The sequence below is a fragment of the Nannobrachium achirus genome, assembly GCF_963921795.1.
Source record: "Nannobrachium achirus genome assembly, chromosome: 6".
Classification (NCBI taxonomy): domain Eukaryota; kingdom Metazoa; phylum Chordata; class Actinopteri; order Myctophiformes; family Myctophidae; genus Nannobrachium; species Nannobrachium achirus.
In genome coordinates, this window is record NC_137815.1 from 62882823 (window position 1) to 62909283 (window position 26461).

The 26461-nt window shown below is 43.3% G+C and overlaps 1 protein-coding gene across 4 annotated transcripts in view; it reads right to left on the reverse strand.

Annotated features, from left to right (window-relative positions):
• ncoa3 (nuclear receptor coactivator 3) overlaps positions 1–26461 on the reverse strand; it is a 63469-nt gene that overhangs the window by 24728 nt on the left and 12280 nt on the right. For 2 of the 4 annotated variants that reach the window (XM_080727417.1, XM_080727415.1), the window contains exons 2-4: positions 13258–13324; positions 8714–8818; positions 5639–5799 (exon numbers count right to left, since the gene is read on the reverse strand). In XM_080727417.1, the coding sequence (XP_080583543.1) occupies positions 5639–5799; positions 8714–8799 (247 nt within the window). In that variant the 5' untranslated portion in view covers positions 8800–8818; positions 13258–13324. Of the gene's footprint in view, positions 1–5638; positions 5803–8713; positions 8819–13257; positions 13325–26461 lie in introns of all 4 variants that reach the window. The other 2 variants (XM_080727416.1, XM_080727414.1) reach the window with 1 other exon arrangement.

The following is a 26461-nucleotide window of genomic DNA, read 5'->3' on the forward strand; positions in this document are numbered from 1 at the left end:
GGCGATGAAAGTGCCTGAGAGGGTGACAGAGAGGGTGACACTTTGCTGTGAACCCTTTGTACAGGCAGACAGCGGTAGGATGTGATCCATGACACATTTCCGTGTGAACTTAACGGATACATTTAGGAGACAGGAGGGCTTAAAGGACAACTCCGCCCTAAATAACATCTAGGCTCATTTTCCTACTTATATTTATCCCAAAAGAGTGTCCATGGGGTCTATTAGGAAGAAATGCCCCTGTTGTCCAGTTCCCCCAGCAGCTCTCATAGCACAGAGTGGAGCCTATATAGTGGGAGAAATATGTAACAAAAAAAGGCAAATGTGTTCACTTCCGGCAGAAAGCGTGAAAATTTGCACCTAGGGGTATTTTTGTGTGCTGAATTCAAAAATTGACGGTCCCAAGCACTTTTCCCATGGGATCTGGTGGCTCTCATTAGAGCTTAAATCGGGCCTAAAATAGTGAGCCCGGCCCAACCCAGCCCGACAGAATTTCAGCCCGGACCGAGCCCAAGCCCGATACATAATTGACAATTGGAGACCGGCCCAGCCCGAAGACCGACATTCTAAACAACAAGCTTATATGATGCAGACGGCAGCATCCTTTTTTTCCTCATTCAATATTGGTGATTCTTTAAGAACAGTGTCATTCTACCATTTGCCAACTGTCTTTATAAAAGACATTGTAGCAAGCACCGTCCTAATTATGGAAGAAAAAAAAACATCGGAGCCTCAATGGAAAACACAGCTGACGGCCGTCGCTAAATCAGGAAGCAGGCGTACAGGCTATTATAGCTACAACATTCACACTACGTCTATAATATTATAGGAAATCCAAAAGTGTCTGTGAATGGTTTCAACGATCTCCTCCGCTCCGCTCTGCCACAGCGAGAAGCACCCACTGGCCAAGCAGCCACCGCCACACACACACACACACACACACACACACACACACACACACACACACACACACACACACACACACACACACACACACACACACACACACACACACACACACACACACACACACACACACACACACACACACACACACACACACACACACACACACACACACACACACAGGAGCACACTCTCAACTGAACGTTGCTCAACTGTCTGAACGTTGCGCAGCAGCGCACATACAGTCACACACGCTCAACTGTGTCAAGTTGCGCCGCAGCGGTGCAGCGCAGCTTACACAGTCACAGAGACATCACGTTACCGTGCTGCGCTTGCCTACCGGATTATAAAAGACCGACCGACCCAAAGCCCGACATATACGTGACAAATTGAGCCCGGCCCAGCCCGCGCCGCGCCGACCCGTCGGGTCCCGTCGGGCTCGGGCTGAACTTTTAAGCTCTAGCTCTCATTCACTTACCACACTAGGGAAAAAAGACCCCCCAAAAAATCTTCGTCAAGTAGCATGTGAGGGGTCAAACTAGGTGTTTTTCGGGATGCTGAATCCATTGCAAGCATTTGTTTTGCACGAAAAACATTCCTTTCCGAGAAATGGACAACAAAACTTTGAAGTGATGACTCATCACTAAACCATAGTTTGTGGGGTCCATTTCTTCCCCAAGGAATGTTTTTTGTGCAAAACAAATGCTTGGAATGTATTCAGAATCATTAAAACCCCCTAGATAGACCCCTCACATGCTACTTAAAGAAGATTTTTGGGGGGTCTTTTTTTCCTAACCCTAACCCTATGGTAAGTGAATGAGAGAAAAGTGAATTTGAGAAAAGTGCTTGGGACCGTCAATTTTTGAATTCAGCGCACAAAAATACCCCTAGGTGCAAATTTTCACGCTTTCTGCCGAAGTGAACACCTTTTTCACATACTTCTCCCACTAATAAGCCTATCGCCTTTACACTATTTGTTGTGGTCAAAAGCGATTTCTTGTTTCATGAATGTGTTACTAGTTGTCATTACAAACTCATCCATGCCTTGGTTGTCCCACACAAGGCACCACAATCTCACAAATCATGTTTTGGCGTAAGTATTCGGCACAACTGCCAATCAAAGTGACTGTACTGGCCAATCACAGGGCATCTTTTCCGGGACTTGGCAAAACACATAGAAGCATAACATCTGTTTAGCATAGTGTGATGGCTTTTGTGGGACAATAATGGCATGGATGTGTTTGTAATGACAAGCAGTAACACATTCATGAAAAATAAAAACAATTTTGACCACAACATAGTGTAAAAGCGATAGGCTTATAGGATCGACTCTATGCTATGAGAGCTGCTGGGTTCTGCTGGGGAAACTGGACAACAGGGGCTTTTCTGCCTAATAGACCCCATGGACAGTCATTTTGGATCAATATAAGTAGGAAAATGAGCCTAGAAGTGATTTGGGGCGGAGTTGTCCTTTAATGAGCGGAGAGAAAAAAAGCAACAAATAAATAAACAAGAGGCATAAAGTTAAGAATATAAATAAAACAATCCTTGCAGGAATCTTGTTCACCAGCTTACCCACAGTATTACTCTAGACCAGGGGTAGGCAACCTTAGGCACGGGTGCCAACATTTGTTGGTTCTAGACTTCTTTTGAGGGCATACTAGAATCTAATGATCCGTGGCTATTCGTGTGGCCAGGGCATACGCCAGTGCATAATTCCTATCAAATGGGTTCACGAGGGCAGACGGTATTCATATTTTTATTTTCCGACAGCAGACGCCGTATACGTGCGTAACTGGTAGAACACAGCAGAAGTGTGAGAGAACAAATATATATTTTTAAACGTGGTCAATTTAATGAAGTCATCTAATTTACAGCGAATTACATCCTGCACAGAATTCTAAATTCATTAAAACTCTGAACTCTGATTGGGGAGGGAGTCGGGGAGATAAATGGATTATTGCTCTGTCTAATGATCATTATAACAATGTCCTGCCAATCAAAATACAGTATGTCAGAATTTTTGATGGCTTGTCATTAAAATGTATGTTGACATAGCACACAGACTATCTAGAAAACAAAAACATGGCACTTCATTCCAAAAAGGTTGCTGACCCCTGCTCTAGACTAACAACTATGCATATACCAATCCCATATATGTGCAGACTCTTAAATGATAGTGGATTCTAGATTTGTGTTTTTAGGTTGTTGGACCTTTCGATAGGCAAATGCATTTTTATATTTGAAATTTTGTATTGTAATCAGCAAAATAATTCAGTGTTTTTTAATGGCACCTGTCTTTTTTAAACACCTGTGATCATGCTGAAAGTTGAATAAACATAAAGAAGATATACCATCTCCAACATCAGATTCATTTAGTTGATTGTTACTTTGAAGAATTCCTTTGACAACATTCAATAATCATTCCACTGGGATAATTTCCAGTCTAACAGAAAGCGTCAATACTCTTGTATTATCTTCTGAGGTTGAGACTGGAACCCTGAGCATAATGAAATAAATGACTTCTAGTGGCCACCTGGTGGCAGCATAAACCATAAGCTAAAGCTACACAGCTGACACAGGTTTCCATTATTATTATTTTTTTGTGACTGAAGCTTTGTTAGACACACTGCTCTGTATGACATGAGGAGGTGGGAACACCTGATAAGGGGAACATCAAACTGGGTTATATTGCATTTCATTTTGTTGGCACGTCAAATTGACGGATAGAGCTTGATAAAGCAAGAGGGAGGAACGGAAATTATGCAAGGGGGGGGGGGAAGAAAACAACACAAAAAAGCAACTAGAAAAAAGGGAAGAAGAGGTTTGTATAAAACAGAGCGCTGGTGAGAGAGAGAGAAGAGGAGAGGAGAGGAGAGAGGCCCATCATTCCTCTACTGTCACTATGGCAACCTGGCTCCACAACGCTGGGAGCAGTGGTAACCAGCTGTGACCCTCTGGGTAGATTCCAATATGATAGCGCTGTCTCTGTCTTCCTTCCCCACTTAACCTCGCAGATCTCATCTGGGGCCGGCGGAACAAGGCGGCAAGCAAATAGCCCCTGCTTTTACCTACCCACAGTCATTTCAGATTAGGGATGGGACGATATGAACATGTCATAATATCACGATAATTGTGACCAAAGAAATCGTGATTTACGATATTATCGCGATGATCAAAATATCCTGAACAGCCATTATCCTGGGGCGGAACGTTTGATGCGACGCGTTAGCTTATAGATCGGCTATTTTTTTTGTAAAGATTTTTTGGTAGAGCGTGAAAAAAAGAATCAAGTACGTGTATTATAAGTATGTTTTACCAATAGAGGGTTTAAGCGCAGCTCTGCAAATAAAAGGTGAATTGATCCCAGTGCATGACGGAGGATGACTTCACGATAAATTAGAACTCCACGATACGATTATCTTGAGTGTTAATCACGATAAACGATAATATCGCTTATCGTCCCATCCCTATTTCAGATCTGCACAACCGACAGGGAAAAGGGGCCCCGGGACGGGTATAGGGAACACATTTCTACTGGGGACTGGAACGGGATCCTGAGTGGCCAGTGTCATTCTTCTCTGAAAAGAGGCTGGCTCTGGCACCATTATACTACGAGTGTCACTGGCAGCCTTGAGCCATCGTCACCAGTCTGTGGCTGAGGCTCAATTACTGGTTATGGTGTGTTCATTTCCCCCGGTGATGCAAACAGACAGAACCGAGGCAGCCTGGCCTTGAATTTGGCACACCGTTTGATCACTGCTATTATTCTGTCCTATTAAAAGATAGCTGGATATGAGACTTTAAATGATCCATTATTTACTCAACCAAAGAAAGAATATGACACTGTCATTTGTTTGCAATGCACAGACCATACACATTTTTTATGTTAAGCTTTGGTGATAAGCGTTAGGGATAGCCAACAGTTAACCGTTAACTGTTTAACAGTTAAGAAATTGGTAACCGGTAAACTCTAACAGTTAATGGCAACGGTTAAAAAACATTTTATTTTGAAGGGCTCTAGTGCTCCTGCTGCTATGTGGCAGCCGCAGCTAAAATAAAACCTAAAAACAATGTATCCCTTTTCTTCTTCCCTGTTGTATTGTTTTTTTTTATGATGGGGGGAAACAGTATATTGGTATTTTTTCAAAGGCTAGATAGTGCATTTTTTCCCAACACATTTCCTTAACAGTTAACCGTTAACTCATACCCTGCCAAAAAAGACGTTTTTATTAATAAAAACGTCTTTTTCACTATGGACCTCCCTGCCAGACGTCTTCTGAACGTCTTTTTTTTTTAAATAATAAAAAAAAAAAAAAAAAAAAAAAAATTGAAAAAAGTTTTTTTGAAAAAAAATAAAATGTGGACCTCCAACAGTGTACTAGGCATGATCGCGATCGCGAAATTGCATGTTTAACCCCCATACCAACCCCATCTTTCAAACATGGCAGCCATGTTTGTTTACATTTGAAGAAAACCTAAGGGCTCCTTTCTCCTGAATGCCTGAACGGATTTCCAAGCGGATTTTTTTGTTTGAAAGCTGTGAAAAGCATGCACATGCATAGTGCATGATCTGTGCACGAATGTGTGCACCAGCGTGCACACTATTTTTTTAACCCTTTGTTGGCGAACCGGCAATATAAGAGGTCATCCCACTTTAAATATGGCACCGACTGAGTTACCGATAAGGCTTAATGGTAACAGGTTAATAAGTAACATTTCTCCGTTGTTGTACCTTGCTCTTTGATTTGTCTTATCTGCCTCACGGTCTCCTTGAGGATGGCACACTTGTCAGGCTTGACGTTAAAGCTGTCGATGTTGGAGAGGTTGGCAGAGATGAGCTCGGCGAGCTCTTCGATGTACTTGCTCTCCTGCTCTCTTCGTCTCTTGTCACACCTGCTGGGGCATCAGAGGGGTTGGGGGAGTTAGACGTGCTGCTATGACAACCACAACCCCTACATCCATTATGGTCCGCGCATAGCCAGGGCTCAGATTCTCCTAATGTTTGGCTTTGCCGTTAAAGAGGGGCTTTTAGATCACGGGTAGGTAGTGGTAGACCTGAGGAAAACATACAGTATCTACACATACACTTACTGGTTCATCGTCACTGTCGGGCAGAAACCTGGTATCTCCAAGTTTCAAATTTGTACGTGAGGCGTTGTGTGCTTGTAGATCGGCTGTTTTCACTAGTTTAGATCGTTTTTAAAATGATAAATACAAAACAAACGGTTTTGGACATACAAGGTTTCCACCCGACAACGACGTTGTGCACATAATAGAACAAAATAAGTAATTCTAACAATATTGTGACCTCCTTGCCCAATTGTTAGCAATCAATCAATAATATTAAAGGAGTAGTTCACCACTTTTCAACCTGTCTTCATATAATAGGTCCTCACTAATGTTCATAATAAAATAGCACAATTCTTTTCTATTCAGTCTGGGTCTCATAGGAGAGCCATCAAATCCTTCTACCGGTGACATCATCGTTTGACAAAAAGAAATTAAATAATATTTTTGAAAAAAAATATTTAGATTTTTATTATCACGAGAACAATGGCTTCCACTTTAACATTGCAACTTTTCAGGAATAGAAAACCTGCAGTTTCTATTTGCTTGCATTTTCCATTGATGATGTCACCGGTAGGAAGGATTTGACTCACCCACAGCTCTCCTATGAGACCCAAACTGAGTAGAAAAAATTTTAGATATTTTATCATGAACATTAGTGAGGACCTATTATATGAAGATAGGTTGAAAAGTGGTGGAGTGCCCCTTTAAGTGACTATGTGTGCAGTTTGAGAATAAAGCTGCAAAAATCGCAATGCAGTGTTCAGTGGAGAGGCCGCACTAAAGGCTGTGTGCATGTGCTAGTGTGGTCTACATCTACTTTAGTCAACTACAAATAGCGATCTTTACAAAAACCTCACCGACCCAAAAGTGGTTCACAAGAACAATGTTGGTGCAACGACCCAACTTTGTCACTCCTTTGAGTCTCACTCTCACCAGGCACTTCCTGGTTGTGCACACGGAAAATTGGAGGAAGGGACACCAACGTAATTTTGCCTATCATGCAATTCCAACCGGCAGATTTGTCGCACCATGGGTGCCAAACTGCAGCCGGAAGTTCGGGGGAATGCTTTGAAGTCAATGGAAGCCCATGGACTAGCTCAAAAACAAACGCTATTTCTTAAAGACATTTAGGGACTTTTGATATACAAATACACAAAAATGGTTTATTTTCATTTTTTTGGCATCTAGTGTTAGGAATGCCCATATGATTACCACGGAAAAGCTCTAAAATGTGAAAAAGGTATTTCTCATTTCACTAGGTCTTTAATGACAGACCTTTGTAAAGTAATTGCTTCTGGAAAATAAAAGAAGACAAGTCACACATTTTTTTCCTGCTGTGTCGATTTACAATGTGCGCACTGTGTAATTTTATCAAGGTATCTAAAGAGTACGTGAACGTGCAAAGTATCGCGAGACTGTCCAGCGTTTCCTGTCTGGCAACCAAATCTCACGATACTTCCGAGACAGATCCTCAATAAAATTATGTACAGTGCACATCGAAAACAAGTGATTGTAGATATCTGTGATATGTCTTCTTTTATATTCCTGAACCGATTATCGTTCATAAATAGTTTGTTCATGAGCTGATCCAGCCGGCTCCATTCATTGCCATGTATTTCATGGCACTTCCGGTGCGAGTTTTGGCACCCATGGTGGTTAAGCTGTCTGGTGTCATGGCTAGTCACGGCGCATCCCCGGCATCACATGTTTCCTTCCTTCTATACTTTCCTTGGTAGTGCAGACTGTTGCATTAAAGCTATACTGTGTAAGATGCTCAACTAGTGGTCAGTAGCCCTATAGCAAACCGCGGTCGCGTCCGCGTCTTTCGGACGTTTTTCGCGTCTGCCTCCACCTCGGCTGCCTCCACCTCGCCGAGATCTATCTTTAGAGGGGTCCCTGGTTCCTGTGCGTTCAGGCATTCCGGAGAAACGGACTCCTTCACCCTGCCTGGTAGGCGAGGTTACCTTTTGAGTATAGAGACACACGGGCGACTACAAATATGGCCGCCATAGCGACCCCACTTCAAGATGCGCTGTGATTGGCCGGCAGTGTGTATAACCCTCGCTGTGATTGGCCGGTAGTGTGATGATGCAATTTTGCCGCGAAATTCTCCCCCCCTCACGGCTCATAGAAAACATATAAAGAGAAGGCTTTAGAAGCTGAAAATAACGGAGTGGGTGTTCTAAAACTTTAGCGATTTAACAGTTAGGACAATTTTAAGATTTGTTTTATAAAAAAAGTTACATGGTATAACTTTAATTTATGAGCCAGCCCTAACCAAGTGGTTAGGGCTGTCACAAAATGACATTTTACATGACGATTAATTGTCACTCAAATGATTGTGGTTAACGATTTAATTGTGTTTTTGTCGTTGATAATTACATTTCTGTTTGGCTTTGAAGATGCACATGGCAGATATGACACATAACCTAAATACACAAAGAAAGTACTGACATATTTGACAACTTACTACTTAAAAAATAACATTGATAGTGGAAATGTATGAACATTTTTCAACATTCACGATTATGACAAAATAATTGCGATTATGTAAAATAATTGTGATTAGACGTAAACGATCATGTAATAATTGTGACAGCCCTAAAAGTGGTTCCGTGCTCTGACATCATGCACATAGCAGGTTGTTGATAGGCCTACTTTAGAGGTGACATACAGTACATACACAGTTCTAATTGGAACAGTCCACAAACAGCACTCGCCAGGCTCTGACACTCACCCGAGGCCTGGTGTGTCGCAGGTGGACAGCTTGCGTTTCCGGTCGGAGCACAGCGGCTCCAATGAGTTCTCTCCTACTCCACTCATCCTCAGCGCATATTAGCACCTGTCGATAAGAGCATACCATAATGTTTATTCACACACAGACACACACACAGTATGTAATAGAACAAGATGGTAGTTTTTGATGAAATCTGTTTGCGTGTGTAACATAAAATACTGTTATGGATGAGCGTGGGTCGATAGGTATATATTGTGCCTTTATTGATAGTCTAGTTTTTTTTATTGATAGTAGAAATGGGGGGAGAGAGAGAGACAGAGAGAAGTGTCATGCAGCAAAGGCCATCAGGATCGGGACTCAAACACAAGCTACACTGAGCCTAGGTGCTTGGACCGCTAGGTCAATTGATATTGAGGTGACTGAATACGTCAATATCAATAATATGAAGTCTAATTGCATAAAATAATAATTATTATAATGATGATGATGATGATAATAATGATGATGATGATGATGATGATGATGATGATGATGATGATGATGATGATTATTACAATAACCACTAACTACTAGATTGTTTTTTTTTTTCGGTAAGGCCACTCAAAAAATAATAACGTTGTTGACCTTAAGTGTCAATGACGTGAAGATCGACAGACACCTCAATGCTATATAATAGCATTGAGGTATATAATAATGCATTCAATTTCCGGGGAAGAACATTTTCTCATTTTTATTTCGACAGATTTGTGAAGGAAGACTCGCTGGTTATATCCCAGCAGCCCTTGTTTTTTTTTCTGCCCAGCGCCTGATGGGAGTGAAATCTCATCTGTTCCACTGTGAGGAGCGACTGATGATGATGTAGTGATTTGGAGCCTCGGGGGAGATGGGTCATCCTGCGTTCAGCCAGCCAGCCAGCCTGCCTGCCCGCCCGCCCGCCCGGACGGCCACTAGAGCTGCTACTGGCTGGCTGAACCATAGCACTACAACAGCAGAAACACACACACACACACAGTTCCCAGAGCACATACATGCTCGGGCATGTAACGGCACAGTGAGTCTGTGAGAGAGAGTCCTTAGCTACGGTATGGGCAAGGCAGACATTCACCAGTCAACCTGTACCATTATGAGCGAGAATAATAAAAAAAAAGCCCTGCGAGAGCTTTTCGAGCCTAGAAACAACTCGGGCGAGACGGCAGACTGTATTCCATCAGCTAGAAGGAGTTCTGCCTTTTCCGCATTCTTCTGCACTTGGCATTCTCCATAGTAAGCTACATCCGTTCTTTCTTCCAGTAGGTTACGGCTGCTATCCAACCACCCCTCCCCCCATCTCTCCCTCTCTCTCTGGGTGTAGCGGTGCTGGGCCGGGGACCCTGCCCTTGTTTTCCTGCTCTGGCCTTGCCCTGTGACTGACCCCCTCAGGGTTCACCCCAGAGGAAAACCTCTTCTAAGGTCACTGCGCCTTTCCAATTCCCACCCAGAAATGCATATTATCACACACAACCGGTATTAGCATGGATTGTGTGAAAAATTGACTGATCCGATGCACACATCTACATGCATCTAAACTTTAGATGCATGTAGATGTGTGCGCATGCCTTTAGATTCTAAAGGCATGCGCACACACACATTTGTAGAATGAGCTCATGGCAGAATGGAAAAAAAGCCAGGACAGATGAGAGTCGTTATGCAATTGCGACTCCACAACTGCAGGTTGAGACGTGCAGCCCTTTTGCCTAGTACTATTACTAGTAACTACAGAGCAAAATATGTGTGTTAATTTAACTCAGAGAGTAAAAATGGGCCCTCAGAGTTGAATTAACAGCCAGGACGTTGCTGCGTACTAATATTGCAGACAGTGGTTACTAGATTTTCAGCTCAAGACTCAAAAAGATAGATTTGGTGTCCAGGGATCACCATTTTTAAAAAATATATTATTAACAACTAAAGCCCTAAAATAAATAAATAAAAAAAAAAATGTTTTTCTTCTTTCCCCAGAAAAAGTAAAACTTTAGAAATTCTATTTAATTTACTAATGACCCATGAAAAATTAAAATGGGTCTGTGACCCAAAACATGGGTCCTATTGTTTGGAGAAACGCCTTAATACAGTACCAGGTCTCAGACACGCTCCGTGCCGGTGCCATAAATCTATGCTGCGTGCTCCCTGTCCGTCTACCTTTCAGCAGCTCCCTCTGAAGCCTGATTTATACGCAGACGTACGATGGTGTCCTGCACCCAAAATAGCAGAGAGCTCACGACGCAACGCCTCGGCTTCTATTTTCGACGAGCGACACCTTTGTACGAGTACGAGTAGTATAAATCTGACTGCCCCCTTCTGACTTCATCTCTCCCCCTCCTCCAGGGGTGTCGCACCAAATTCTGGGTCCTGGCTGGGTACTTTAACTATTGAAAAATAGCAGATATACAAGCTCACAGCGCGGCACCGAGTGCCACGCTGCGAGCCTGTAGATCTGCTATTTTTGAAAAATCTTGAAATTTGTGCAAGTCTTTGAATATTTCAAATCCTTCTAGGGTTTTTTGAAAAACCAATGTTTCTATGTTAGTGTTGCTCAAACTTTTTCATGTGAAGGACCCCCAAAATGATATGTATTTGACCACGGACCGCCATCTCAAAATATTTAGTTCCAGGCACCCCCCAGAAGCAAAATTTGAGTTACAAATGTTCACTTAAAAATACATGTGTTCAAATATTTGCACACATTTTCACGACTTTTCAAAAATAGCAGATCTACAAGCTCGCAGCTATTTTTCAATAGCTAAAGTATAAAATAATTAAGGCCCCTCCACCTTGGGCCCTAGTAACTCAGTCCCACTTTCCCCCCCTTGTGACGCCCCTGCCCTCTTCAATCTACCTCACTCCACTCTCGCTCTTCCTTCCCTTCCCTTCCTTCCTTCCTTCCTTCCTGGTTTCTGGCCTACGGCTCACCTCTGCAGCAATGGAGAAAGATGACATCAGCCTTCAGTCAGGCCCACATCCTGAACCAGACAAACAGCAGAGCTCCGAGGCGAGGAGTCGCTCTGAGGTCTCTTTGAGAAAGTGGAATTGGAAACGTATTTTCTATTTTCTACACGAGGGGGTTTTCAAACTTTCTGTGCCCAATGGAAAAAGCCAACGTCATCTGTATTCCATGGTGAAAATTACCGATCTACAAGCTCCCAAAATAAGGATGCCAAGTGGTTAAAATATATATTTGTTATGGTATAACATTTGAGTGGGGACTTCCCCATGGTTCGAACTGCCGCTGGTCCGAACAGGTTAAAATTCACCAGGTTAGCATTCACCAGTTAGTTTTACTGAGGTTAGGGTTTAAGGTTAGGTTTAGGTGGTCGGACCAAAGGGAGTTCGAACCAAGGATATAATTTTCATCCCACGATTTTGTAACCCATTTTCACCCAGCGCCAATTGCCTCTGTAATCCTGGGCTCTGCTCTCCCTCTGCCGCACCGGGGAGACAACGGACTGACCTCATGCTTCCTTCTATGCATGAGGACTGAGAGTCCAAGTTGCTTCTTTTCACCTGACAGTGGGGATTTCCCTGGTTTGGACGTAGCATGTGGAAGGAACACGTTATTCCAACCAGTTCCTTTCCCCTCCATCAGGCGCCCCGGCTGGCCAGGGGGAGGCATTATTGAGACCAGGATTACTGCATGTTTTTGTGAGGGTATCAACCCTAGGAGACACAGGGAGAACATGTAAACTCCACACAGAAAGGCCCTATCGCCAACCCCACCTAGGGTGTGGGCGCTAATGATGCGGAGGGAGGAACACGCCCCCAGTGCCCACAGCGTCCCCCGGCGGAAATCGAATCCAGGACCTTCTAGCTGTGAGGCGAAGCGCGAACCACTGCGCCACCGAGGACATGTTACCCACAGAGTACTGATGGACCTATCGTAATTTCAAAAAAATGCATAACATTTTGTAAATAGCAATATACAGTAGTACTGTATATGGCTATAATAATGTGTGGTTGTCACAAATTGGACTTGTCCAATGTGCCTCGCCACACACCGTTTGGGAACCATTGTTGTAATGTAAACTATGGCTACGGGAAAGGAATGAGAAAGCCTCCAAGCTATGGCAAAACCAGACACATTATTTGTCCTGCATGATGAAGACATGGACAACAGGCCTACAAAAGTGTGCCCACTAAAACACGTTTGGTTTTAAAGCTTTTAGTTGACAAAACCAATCCTCACGCAAGTGAGGTGAGAAACTGTGAGAATCAGTCCACCTTGCCACAGATGAGTCACAACAGGTCTGTCTGACATTATGCAAATGTCCCTGAATCTGTCACTTCTGACAATGTGAGACTTGCCCAAAGATGATATGATATGCGTTATCCAAACCATCAGATCCACTCACAGCTGCTGTCACGTTTAATACTAGACAGTATTAAATCTCGCTGCTGGCTAAAAATAAAATTAACGTATTGGGGTTGTCTGGTGTGTGTGTGTGTGTGTGTGTGTGTGTGTGTGTGTCCCACATATCAAGTTCTCAAGTAAGAAAAAAAAAAAAAAGACTCACCTTTGCCAGTCCAAGCCCCAATCCAGCTCCATCCAGAGTCGGTATGGAATTAATGGTCAAGCATATCCTGAAAGAGAAAAATTAACATAATCTTAACTGTGCCCTTCTTAGTTTGAGCCTCTTCTACACATGCACACACGCAGAGTCGCAGACACACACAGAGCTATACTGTACATCCCATTATCCATCTCGTTAGTGCCTAACATATCTTATATCAACTGTATTGTTGACATTATCCAAAGATAGGCTCTTTGACTGGTTGAATAATATATATAAAACATTACATGAATGAATAATATATATGTAAAAAAAACATCTTAATGATGATGACACTGCTACACTTCCTGCAAAAAAAGAAAAAAAGAAAACATTTTCCTCTTCCATTTTGTGGTCACCATAGAACAGGGGTTTTCAAAGTGGGTGACGGGGCACCCTGGGGTGCCGTGACGCGAGGTAATTTGATGATATATGGAATTTATTTGGACACTTTAAAATCACTAAAATATCGTCACTGTCGGGCATAAACCTCGTATCTCCAAGTTTCAAATGTGAAATCTTTTGGTAAAGCAAAGCCCTGCTTCATCAAACAAGACTGTCGCACAAAACTAGTCGATCTACAGCCGATCTACAGATCTACAGCCGATCTACAAGCACAAAACGCCTCGCGATGCGAGGCGTTTTGCGAGGCTATAAATATAAGGTGCTGGGAGTGAAAATGATAATCTAGGGGTGCCTTGGATAACAAATTATTCATGGGGTGCCCTGAGACAAAAAACATTTGGGAACCCCTGCCAGAGAAATTAATGGGAATAAAAAGTGATTTCTAAAGTTGCACAGGAAGCGACAGCAGATAGCATCCTGTTTGCGTCCTCCTTCAGCCTGTCCCACTGCGTCATCATCACTTCCCCTTCCTGGAAATGTGGCCACCCATCATCATTCACCCCATTTACATATTCTGTTCATGTTGCCTGCTCACTGTCTCTCTGCTTCCTGCACACACACCGTGTACGGTTGCCGTTAAGGTACCGGAGCATTTCCACTATTGCTTAGCTCAGGGGGCTTCAACAGGGGGTCCGGGACCCCTAGTGGGTCCTCAGAGTTATTACAGCGGGTCCTTCAAATCTTTGTGTGACAGAAACCTTTTTTTCTCTTTTAAATTAACCACTTGAATCCTAAAGTCCATATTCTGAGAACCTTAGACAAAAATAGCAGATCTACAAGCTCACAATGTGAGCTTGTAGATCGGCTATTTTCAGCAAAGAGGTTTGGTGTAGAGGGGAAAAAGGAGCAGACTAAGTACAGAGTGAAAGGTCAAGTTTAATAAGTAGTGATGGTTCAAGTGGTTAAATATCTGAAAACACACATTAGCATGAATCCAAAATACACTGATGATCGTGCTGTCAACAATGAAACTATGGAATCTATGAAAGGGTTGTGGGGGTCCCTGCTTCATCTCTCTCTCAGCTGAGGGGTCCTTGGCCTGAAAACATTGAAGCCCCCTGGCTTAGCTGATTGTCATGACAAGTTATTCACTACAATACATGTTTATGCCTCTCTAGAATAGGGGTTCTAATCAATCTGCTAGGTGACCCATAGGCAGTTCAGAAAATCTCTGACCCGCCATCTAAAAACACTGCTAATACAGCGATGGAAGGAAAATGTAGGTGCTTTATGATATGACAGTGGTTTGATTCAAACACAGTCATGTCCTGACCTCAAAGTTGGGGTCTTTCGTTCTGCACTGGCCTCACAGCCATCTTGCTAGTACTACTAAGTTATAACAACAACCACTACGGCTGTGTATTGGCAAGAACCTGGTGATATGATATACATCATGATATAGGCCAGGGTCATGTTTCAATATATTGCTATATTGTAAGCAAGGTGTTATATAGCAATTTTATTTGTAATCTAATTCTAGGAAAACTATATAACCACTGGTTCTCAATGTGGGGTACAGAAAACCCCAGGGTTTTTTGGGGGGGGATCCCCAACAAAACGAGGAACAGCTGCACTATGTAACTTTCCTCATCTACCCCCTATTTGAACCCTGGTCGTTTTGCGTTGTGAGTATGTATGGCACAACATCTTCTCAAATGGGGGTCTGTGGCAAATCCCATCAATTTAGGAGGTCCTTGACATATATATATATATATATATATATATATATTGACAATTACAATTTAGGCATTTAGCATAGGCATAGTAATCTAAAAACGTAGGTGGACCACAAACCCATCGTCATTCTAACAGTAGAATAAAAAAAAGAAATCTGTAATAATAGTATCAATAATCTGACTTCTGTACATTATAGACAATAACAGTAACCAGACAATAACTGGTATAAAGTAAACACTCCACCATATGCATGTATAATACTGAAGACTTCAGTATTTAATTTGGGGCAGCCTTCATTCTCTACACAGCACTACTCTTGGACCATGTAAGTCTGGAACCAAGTTCCAGTCTTCTGGAAGTTCCAGAAGTTGGGAATGCATGCCCCAACCGGTTATGCAATACCCCTTGAGTACTTGCTGTAACCGTTGTTAGAGTATCCAGTGCGGTACCTGGCTGTGGGCACTGGTCTACTCTGGAACCATGCAGGTCAGTAGAGCAAGTTGAGAGGGAATGTACATTTTTGCAAAACCCATTATACTTGTCAGAACCCAGTTGCACCTTTTCTCAGTTCACAGTGCAGCGTCCACAACCAGATGCCCAATGGGCTGAATATGGATATGCAGGGATCCCTGATGTCGTCAAGAACTGCTGATGTTGTGTATTCACATCAGCAAATTTAGCTTGTACACGCAATCACTTATACTGGTGACACAGCACAAACATGATGCAAAGTAGCTCAGCAAATCAGCGAAGCTGACGGGTTGGATTGGCCATTCAGGGGAGCTCATGCCCGGATTGCCCGCACCCCCAAACACACGGCAAATTCTCTGGGACCTCTACCAACTTGATGATAGACATACTGTATACAGACAATTGTTGTTCTTGGGAATTGTCGGTCCGACCACATTCGGTCAGAGAATTCTGCACTTCACACCCCCGGGTCATATAGGACACTAGAGATGAGCCGATTGATCGGTGAGTTATTCGTGATCGGCCGATAATGCCTCTATCGGCTTTGATCGGTTTCGGCTTTGCCGATCTACAAGCTAGATCAGTTATTTTCACAATATCTATCTGTGGGACTGAATGTAACCTCAGCTTCAACTCCTAAAAGTTGGATTGGATACTAAAGGACCACAGCCAGCAATCTCCTAATTGTTATACTTATTATACAATGTCAATGTTTTGTAAGAAGAATCATTAAATATATAAATGCTGCTACAGTAACACAATAAATAGAAGAATTTATGGATATGATGCTGTCATCGGGAATATCGGTATTGGCAGATACCGATTCCAGTTGATCGGTATCTGCCCCAAAAATCGCAAACGGAGCATCTCTATAGACACATACCAAGTTTGAGGTAAATCGGTTGGACGGTCCCCAAGTTATGCCCATGACAGACACACACAGATTCTGCGAATGTATAGATAGATTATTGACTATAGGGTAATTCAAACAAGTCTGATTGATACTTCATAGAATGGCCATGTCATGCACCGAACATAGACAATCTACAAGCTCACAATGTGTGGCACCCAATGCGTTGTGAACTTGTAGATCATCTACTCGACAGTGCATAAATTATGCATGTCGTACTGCAGTGTCGCCGTTAGCTTTAAATCTGATATGAATAGATGTATCACGATGTGACATGTTGTTAGGAACGATGCAAGTTGGGATTGCATGCTCAACAAGGTTAGGCGAATATCGACCAGACTGGCAGTTCTGGGCAACCGCCGATCCGACTGACTTCACGCCAGGCGCCCCACTCCCTTGGCGATATGTGTACCAAGTTTGAAATCGATTGGCAGTGCAGTTTTTTGAGATACGAAAACGGTCCCGCTGATCAACTTCAAACTTGCCGCACGTATCGACTTGGGAAGTTGGGAAATATGTAAATGTATGCCCACCCCAGTCAAACAACCCATATAACCGTTTTACCCATTGTCAGAGTAGCAATTGTACCCGCCTGTCTGTCTGTCCCTTTTATGCCAATATGTGGAGATCTCTGCATCTGCCCAGTATTGCCTACATATGGCGAGACGCCCATATATGACCATATTGGTCTGATGGACGCTTCTAGACAACCACTGATCCGACATACTTTACACCTCACGCACATACAGAGATTTTGCACATTTATAGTATTATACATGACTAGCCCTTACCCGTTCAAAGATATGAGCTCCAAAATGATGTGCAGTGTGTGGGTTATGGGATGTGCACTGTGCACACAGTATATGAGGGATGGAAAGTAACTTTAACTGGTGCTTGCATGATGTAGGAGCATCAATGTAAGAAACCCGTTTCGTTTAATGGCTACAGAGATACTGTTCCCCCCCCCCAGCCCGCCCGCCCACCCACCCGCCTGCCTGCACACACACACACACACACACACACACACACAGAGCTGGTTAAACATTTTGCCTCAAGCTAGATGCAGAATAGATGTGCCTCATGCTAGATGCAGAATAGATAATAGATACACCATAAAAATGCTAATATACAGCATACGATTTGTGAAAGTGACAAACGGGCTTCACAGTTATGTCAGGTGTGTTCATATGCTAATGGTGATGCGATTTCAGATCAATTGCTCCAGCCACTGAGGAGAAACGCTGAGACAGACAGACACTCACTCACTCACTCACTCAGTCAGACATTCGCAAAATTATAGTATAGATGTGCTCTGCCCTGCCATAACTTGTGACACCCAATGTGCGTTAGCCCACTCAACTTGTGACATCCGTTTGACTTGTGACACCCAAAATTTGGATGCCACAAGTTTTCTTTGTTTAAATCAAGGTATTTTACTCCCATGGTGCTCTGGTGTGATTTTTAGGGTCGGATGTCATAAGTGACATTTTCTTAGATTTGTGTGTGTGTGTGTGTGTGGGTTTGTGCTCGTGGACTCCCCTTGGAGGCTGGACCATGCTACTTTTAAAAATGTGGATTTTCCATCATTTAAACAGATTTTCGTCAAATCTGATAGTTAATAATGACACCTGATTTTTTTTGGAGCTGTACGAGCCCTGGAAAGGGTTTTAAAAATGTGGATTTTCCATCATTTAAACAGATTTTTGTCAAATCTGATAGTTGCTAATGACACCTGATTTTTGATTGGAGCTGTACGAGCCCTGGAAAGGGTGGTTGCCGAAAGTGAGTATACAGCCTCGCATGCAATTTATCGGATGTCGGATGTCACAAGTCATCTCAAGGCAGTGTGTGTGAACACACACATATGAAGTTATGCCTTCCTACATGACAATTGTGTGTGTATGTGTGTGTGTGCGTGCGTGCGTGCGTGCGTGCGTGCGTGCGTGCGTGTGTGCGCGCGTGCGTGTGTGTGTGAGAGTGAGAGAGATTTTCCTCCACACAGATCACACCAGAGGCCCCTGCAACCGAGCTAAAGCTGCAGCTGAATAATTAAACGGACACAGCGTGCCTCATGCCATCAATGGCAGAGGAATCCACAATTCGTCCTTCAGACAAATAAAAGTCAAGTGAGACAACATGGTTACAACGTGCTCAACGTGCTCTACACTGGATCAGTCAACCAAAAGCGAGGTGACACACACAGGATGGAAGCGCGCAGCGCGCACACACACAAACACAGTTTCTGGACACTTTGGTGGCACACAAGACTCATTAATTTCCAATGCCTTGCTGGCTATTGCCAATGGATATTGCACTCTATTGCACACCACTGAAGCCCTACTACTTCAAACATAGCCAATATATCCCACAAAGTCCTGAGTCTGACATATTGTGAGTTTGTAGATGTGCCATTTTCACTGTTTGTTTGCTTGTTGTTGTTTTACAGGTTTTTTTGCCTGTAATGACTTGCCCAAAATAGGGACACCAGGTTGAAAGCAGTTCAAGAAATTAACCCATTTAGGCCTAAATTTATTGAATGCTTTAACCAGTGAAAAATAGCAGATATACAAGCTCACAGCGCGGCACCGAGTGCCGCGCTGCGAGCTTCTAGATCTGCTATTTTTGAAAAAGTTGTGAAAATGTGTGCAACTCTTATATACATATATATATACACACATATATATATATATATATATATATATATATATATATATATATATATATATATATATATATATATATATATATATATATATATGTGTATTTTCAAAGCGAACGTTTGTAACTCAAATTTTGCTTCTGGGTGGTCCCTGGAACTAGATATTTTGAGATGGGGGTCTGTGGCCAAATAAATATCATTTTGGGGGTCCTTCACATGAAAAGGTTTGAGAACCACTGACATAGTAGTCTCTCAAGAACAGACTAACTGAGCTCCAGTTAAGGGAAAAGGACCTTTTCTTTGACGATGGCTGGCCAGATTGCTGACATAGAAACATAGGTCTTAGAAGGATTCAAAAGACACTTATAGAATCGGGTGAAAATTCGAATTTTCACCATTTTTCAAAAATAGCAGATCTACAAGCTTGCAGCGCGCGCTGTGAGCTTGTATATCTGCTGTTTTTCAATAGTTAATAATCCTAGGCCTAAATGGGCTAATAAACGAGGTGGAATGAATGCAGAGCAGAGCTGGAGAGGTACAGGACGGGGAAGAGGAGGTGAAGAAGAGGAGTCAATGCAGATCTGCTGGAATAAAGGGAGGTGTTATTAGAGAGAAAGGGGAGGGGCCGGGCCGTGTGTGCTGGGTTGCGTCCCAGAGCTGCAGCAGTGTCGCTCACTCACCACTGTTGCCATGTCCGCTCATTATAAGCGACTCTAGGTGTGGTTTTCTGTAAATTATTGGCAGTTGGGGGTTTTCGGGCTCGTTTGTAAAATGTAGTTGGTTGTGTGGGCTTGTTTCCTAATGTTGTTTAAACCAACTATTGGTTTAAACAACATTAAATGTACCGGTATGTATGTATATATGTCATAGTATATTAGAGAAACAGCACATTCGAGACGCGGAGCACTCGTGGTGCGGCACGGGGCGGAGCAAGCGGTCGCCACAACAACGTAATCCAGGCGGTGCGCCGCTCTATTGTCCACGACACTGCGAGCGGCTACCGAAGCCCCCCTGTATCCACGAAGCCCAAACGAGTTACGAGGCCCCCCTGGGTCCACGAAGCCCCAAGCGGCGCGAAGGCCAGCGGACCTTGGTCCTGCTCTTCGCCCCCGAGCGCCGCAGGCGCGAGTGGCCGCGAAGAGCGGGCCAGGGCCGCGCGGCCGGCGGAGCGCCGCGCGAGTTACGAAGCCGTGGTGAATGCAATCGTTATATTTATGCCCAGGCCGTAAGGCCTGGGCAAGCGCACGTTAAACGCCCTGTCCAAGTGACTACAATGGAGCTAATGGCTAGGCTAGGCTAGGCTAGGCTAGGCTAGGCTAGGCTAGTAAATAAAGAGTAAACACTTCCGGTCTGCGGCGAGTTCAAAGCGTGACGTAACTCTCTTATATACACTCTGGTGAATGGCAGAGCAGTGGCTGACGTCGCCATCTGGTGGTGATTAGTGTGTGGTGAACGTCAAAACGAGTGCTCCTTGACAACTTTTACTGGTTTCTTGAACATACTGTAACATATATATATGTATAATGAAAAATAATAAAAAGTTTGAAAATTACATTGAAAATATTTTCAAACAGTCCACTGCATAATAGGTTTAAAGTGCTCATGTGGCCTATAGTCGCTTATTCTTGGCTTGTTTTCATAGGCCTGGTTCGCTCATTTCTCTCGGACAAATCTGGCAACCCTGTCACTCAGTCAGGACCAGAATAGTGAGGACATTCCAGCCGAGCCTGAAATAAAGCCTGCAATCTGAGCTCCCTGAGACGGCGACCCACAGGCCCGACAACAAACACAGGCCCACCCAAAACAAAGATCACACACACACCTCAAACATATAAGATGCATAGTGCCCTTTTTCTAATGCAAGAGGGGTAGATAAAGATCATTAAAAAAAACGTACTTTAAGGCTACTGGAGACAATTAGGGGTGGGCCATGAATACGAGCACACACACACACACACACACACACACACACACACACACACACACACACACACACACACACACACACACACACACACACACACACACACACACACACACACACACACACACACACACACACACACACACACACACACACACACACACACACACACACACACACACACACACACACACACACACACACACACAGCAATAAAAGCAACAAAAGGTTCTGCTGGAGTTTAGAACATCAAGTGCAAAGAGGAAACAAGAGGACAGAATGACTTCCTGTTTTTCTTCAAAGAGCCGTCCCGACGAGAGAGTGTTTTCTGCTGGTGATTCAGTCCGAGTGTATCAAATGGTGCGTTCGTAAATGCGCCCCGTTTGTGGTTAGGGGTTATGGTTAGGTTTAGGCATAGTTTTACTGAGGTTAAGGTTGGGGTTAGGGTTAGGGTTAGGCATAGTTTTACTGAGGTTAGGGTTAGGATTAGGGTTAGGTTTAGGCACTCACTACACTAAGCACACACCCGGTGCGCATTTCCGAACGCACCCTTTGATACACTCGGACTGAAACACCAGAGGAAAACACCATCCCCCGTCCCGACAGCACTGGTACATCAAGTGATCATGCCAGACCCGAGCAGGGGTGTCACACCAAATTCTGGGGCCCTGGGTACAAGGATTCACTGCGGGGCCCCCCATGAATATTCTTCATAGGGGGGAGGGGGTTTAACCAATTTAGACTGGGAACGCATTATTACGCAATATTTTGTTCTTTAACTATTGAGAAATAGCAGATATACAAGCTCACAGCGTGGCGCCAAGTGCTGCGCTGCGAGCTTGTACAGTATATCTACTATTTTTGAAGAATCGTTTTTCTTTTTTTGTGTGTGTGTCAGTGGTGCTCAAACGTTTTCATGTGAAGGACCTCCAAAATGATATGTATTTGGCCATGGACCCCGCAATCTCAAAATATTTAGTTCCAAGAACCTCCCAGAAGCAAAATTTGAATTACAAATGTTTGCTTAAAAAATACATATATTCAAAGGTTTGCACACATTTTCACAACTTTTCAAAAATAGCAGATCTACAAACTGTGAGCTTGTATTTCTGCTATTTTTCAATAAGCTAAAGTATAAAATAATTAAGGCCCCACAACCTTGGGCCGTAGTAACTCAGTCCCACTTTCCCCCCCTTGTGACGCCCCTGGGCCCGAGTCTCGACATTGTCTTCGCTTGAGAGCCATTATAACCTGCGTTATATCAAAGCCAAAGTTGGAGCGGACAGCCATTGTTGCAGACAGTGGTGCCTGATGGCTGTTTTCACTCCAGACCCGCACATGATTCTGATGAACAAGCGGGACCGAGAGCTGGGCCTGGGAGGAATAATGGGTGAGACGGAGATGGCCGATGCACAATGGGACACAGGTTTTTTTCTCTTTTTTTTCTAGTGGGGAGGAGGACATATGCCAAGCATGTGTGTACATGTGCAGACTTCTAAAAAGTTGAGCAGTAAAAAGTGTAAGAAAGCCTCCATTATCCATTCTGAAGCGTGCTGGCAGCTCTGAAATTCCAGCCCCCTCACACACGCGCATACATACACACACACAGCACACACACGTCTGAGTGACAGAACGTTGTAAATGTTGAGACCTGGGTCTCACTCTCAATGCCCATTTCTGATGTGCGGAGTGGACTCATCAATATTACTTTTATGTGAATATGCAATCAAATCTAAAAACCAAAATCAGGCCTATAAACTGAACTCAACTGGTCAATTTGGTTAACATCAAAAACATAGATTACAGACAGATCACAGAAAAGTCAGAATGTCAAATGTACACACGAACACAATTTCCATTTCGCCCAATTCTTCTGCTCTTTTCACCATCCCAGAAGCTCAAGACACAGCCTTTCATGTGAAATAAATGCCTGAGCCTCAGTGAACAAAAGCTACAGTTTACAGTCAGTCACTATTAAATTCCCATGGGGAGACTGCTTGTGTTGGCGTAAAGCACACCTTTCAACAACCAACCATGGTGACGCAGTGCGGGAGAGAAGATTATAGAGCAGTGATTCTCAACCTTTATCCATTTCAAGAGCCACCAATTGGATATGCATTAGGCCAGTGGTCCGGGGACCACCAGTGGTCCGGGGACCACCAGTGGTCATTGAGGGGGTTCCAGGTGGTCCCCAGCTAAATGATGGAGAGTTGGTAACCCTTATAGATCTATAACTCTTGAGTGTAAAATGAAACCAAATGGACTCTTACGGGTCCAGTTGGTTTCATTTTACTCTCTCAAGAGTAAAATTATTGTTAAACATCTGCTTTACTTAGTTTACAAGACGTCTACAGAATTAGAGAATATAGAATACGTTATTTTGATCAACGTTTGCCTGTTATCGCTCCTATGGCACCACATCAATACAGCATGGAAATGTGGACAAAATCTTATCGGACGATAAGATTTAGCTGAAATGCAGAATAAATAATGGACTTCGATATGAAACATTAGGCCACAGACCCCCATTTGATAGGATTCTAATCTCTGGGACCCAAATCTGTCAGTTTAGATTTCACACTGTTAAAATGGCCATGTTAATTTAAATCTGAGTGTAAATGTAACCAAATGGACACTTACATTTGTTTACCCTCGGAATTAAGGACTTAGTAAGTGTCCATTTGGTTCCTTCCTAATCCTAACCATCATTGAGTTTGCAGGGGACCTCTGGAATCTAGGAATAGGTAGGTTTTTACAGGTTTTGCAGAAAGCATATTGTAAACATATTGTAGACAAGACAATAAGTTTTAGTTACCAGACAAACAGAAATGGTTTAAGACCGGGGCACACAAATTCCTGCAACAATAGCCTGCAAACAGTGACAGTGGTGGAAAAAGTACCAAAAGTAAAAGTACCAAAATGTTTGAAAATACATAAGCTCGCGATGCAACCCCGTTGTTGTGCGGAATGTGCGCTTGTAGATCAGCCTAAGTAAAAGTATTGGCATACTCCAGTAAAGTAAAAATACCTCAAAATTGTACTTAAGTACATACTTGAGTAAATGTACTTAGTATACATTGATTACACCACTGACCAGCGACTTGCAAAAATGATCGCCACAGTTTCATTTTCGTTTTTTCCGGCTAGTAAGAGCTTTGACATGCATGATACAGATCCTATGGTCACAAATAATCACAGACACTAAACAATGATAGTTGTTTATCATGGTAAACATTTCACGTTGCACACTTCTTCTGCTGCAGCAGCTGTCTGTCCGTGCTTCAAAGTTCAAACATGTGGTAGGCGTCCCCGAGCAGAGCGGCTTGGATCGTCAGGATGTCCTCGCTCGCCGCATTTATATTGTTCAATGTTAATTTAACTCTGAAAGTATACAAATGGAAGCAAATGGACCATTTGTGTGTGATATTGTCTGTTTTAGGCCACCTTTTTATGTTTGAATGCAAGTTCTTTTGATGTGCAGATTGTATTGTTATATTGTCGCCTATTTGGGCCATTTAATTTTAACTCCCTATATAAACTTTAGTTACTTTTCTGGCCGCACACTAGCCAATAATCGGGGCATTCAACGACCCTCCCGAGTATCGGGCTGTCTGCGTCTGAAACGGGGCCAATTCCCGGTCATTAATGTCGTCTAGTGTGAGTGTTCAAAGATCCAACACTGCAGAGTTGCTCGCAGGACGATCGGGGCCAGCCCGACTATTTTAAAAATTGTTTGATATTTTTCTGGATTGCTGCTGATATGGAACATTAGCGGGGACAAGAGAAAAGACAGCCACTGTTCGGACACAAGAAACGGGAACTTGGTGGCGACAGCCGCTGTTCTGAGTCTGACCCGTATCTGAGTGACAGATCTCTCCCTCTTTCTCTCTCCATCTCTCCCTCTCACAGACACACACACAAACAACACATACACACGCGCACACACAGACACACTTTTCATACTGTCTGTCCGTCCATTGAAAAGTCAATGGGTGCGGACAGGAGCGGGTTTGTTTCATATCAAACTGAAACGGCAGAAATAAACGCTACCAGTCACAGGGTTCAGGCCAGGTCTCGCTTTTGCTCTTGCAAGCCCTATAACGTGGCGCGGAGGGACATGTTATGGTCTTGGAGATCTATATGTTCTGCCTCCTACAGTCATACGACTAAAGGAACACGTTATTCCAACCAGTTCCTTTCCCTTCCATCGGGCCAGGATTACTGCATGTTTGTGTGAGGGTACCTACCCTAGGGGACACAGGGAGAACATGCAAACGCCACACAGAAAGGCCCTTTCGCCAACCCCATCTAAGGTGTGGGCACTGATGACGCAGAGGAGAGAACACGACCCCAGCAGGAATCAAACCCTGGACCTTCTAGCTGTGAGGCGAATGCACCTCCGTGGCCCCTGTATGCACTTTTTTTGATGCCGTTTAATATACCCTTCGTGTTTAAAAAGAAATATATATTTTCAATTTACTATTTTATTGGTTCCTGTTTGTCACCTGGTCTTTTTTTTGTGTAAAGTATGTCTAAAGATTATGTAAAGTATGTCTTGTCTTTATTATACATTGTTTAAAAACCATAAACATCAAAAAATAAAAAATAAATAGTCAGATTAAAGAAGCCCAACTACAAGCACAACGTGACGTGAGCTTGTTGATCTGCTATTTCCACTATTTCTTAAAACTTTTGTTTTTTTTCCCAGCCCGACAGCGACGATATCTATACTATAATTTTGCGGGTCAGTCAGTAGGTCAGTCAGTCAGTCAGTCAGTCAGTAAATGCTTTTCCACTACAAACCACCCACCAACAGGGGGTGGTGACGTGCGGACTGAAGTCTAACACACACCAATCTCACAGTTAGAGCACATATCTTCAAACGGGTAAGGTCTAGTGTGAGATAATTGAGAGATTCAATTTGATGTGTTATGAAGGCCTCAGTGCAGCTACTAGATCAACACTTTATTGATACACTGCTTAATGCTGCTGTCGCTTACACTGATGGAAATGATTGACAAAAACAAAGACCGTTTATTGTATACACCCCAAGTGTAAATGTGCATTACAGCTGCTGAGTCACGTCACACATCTGCTGATTTGTCGTAAATTGGGGAAAAGT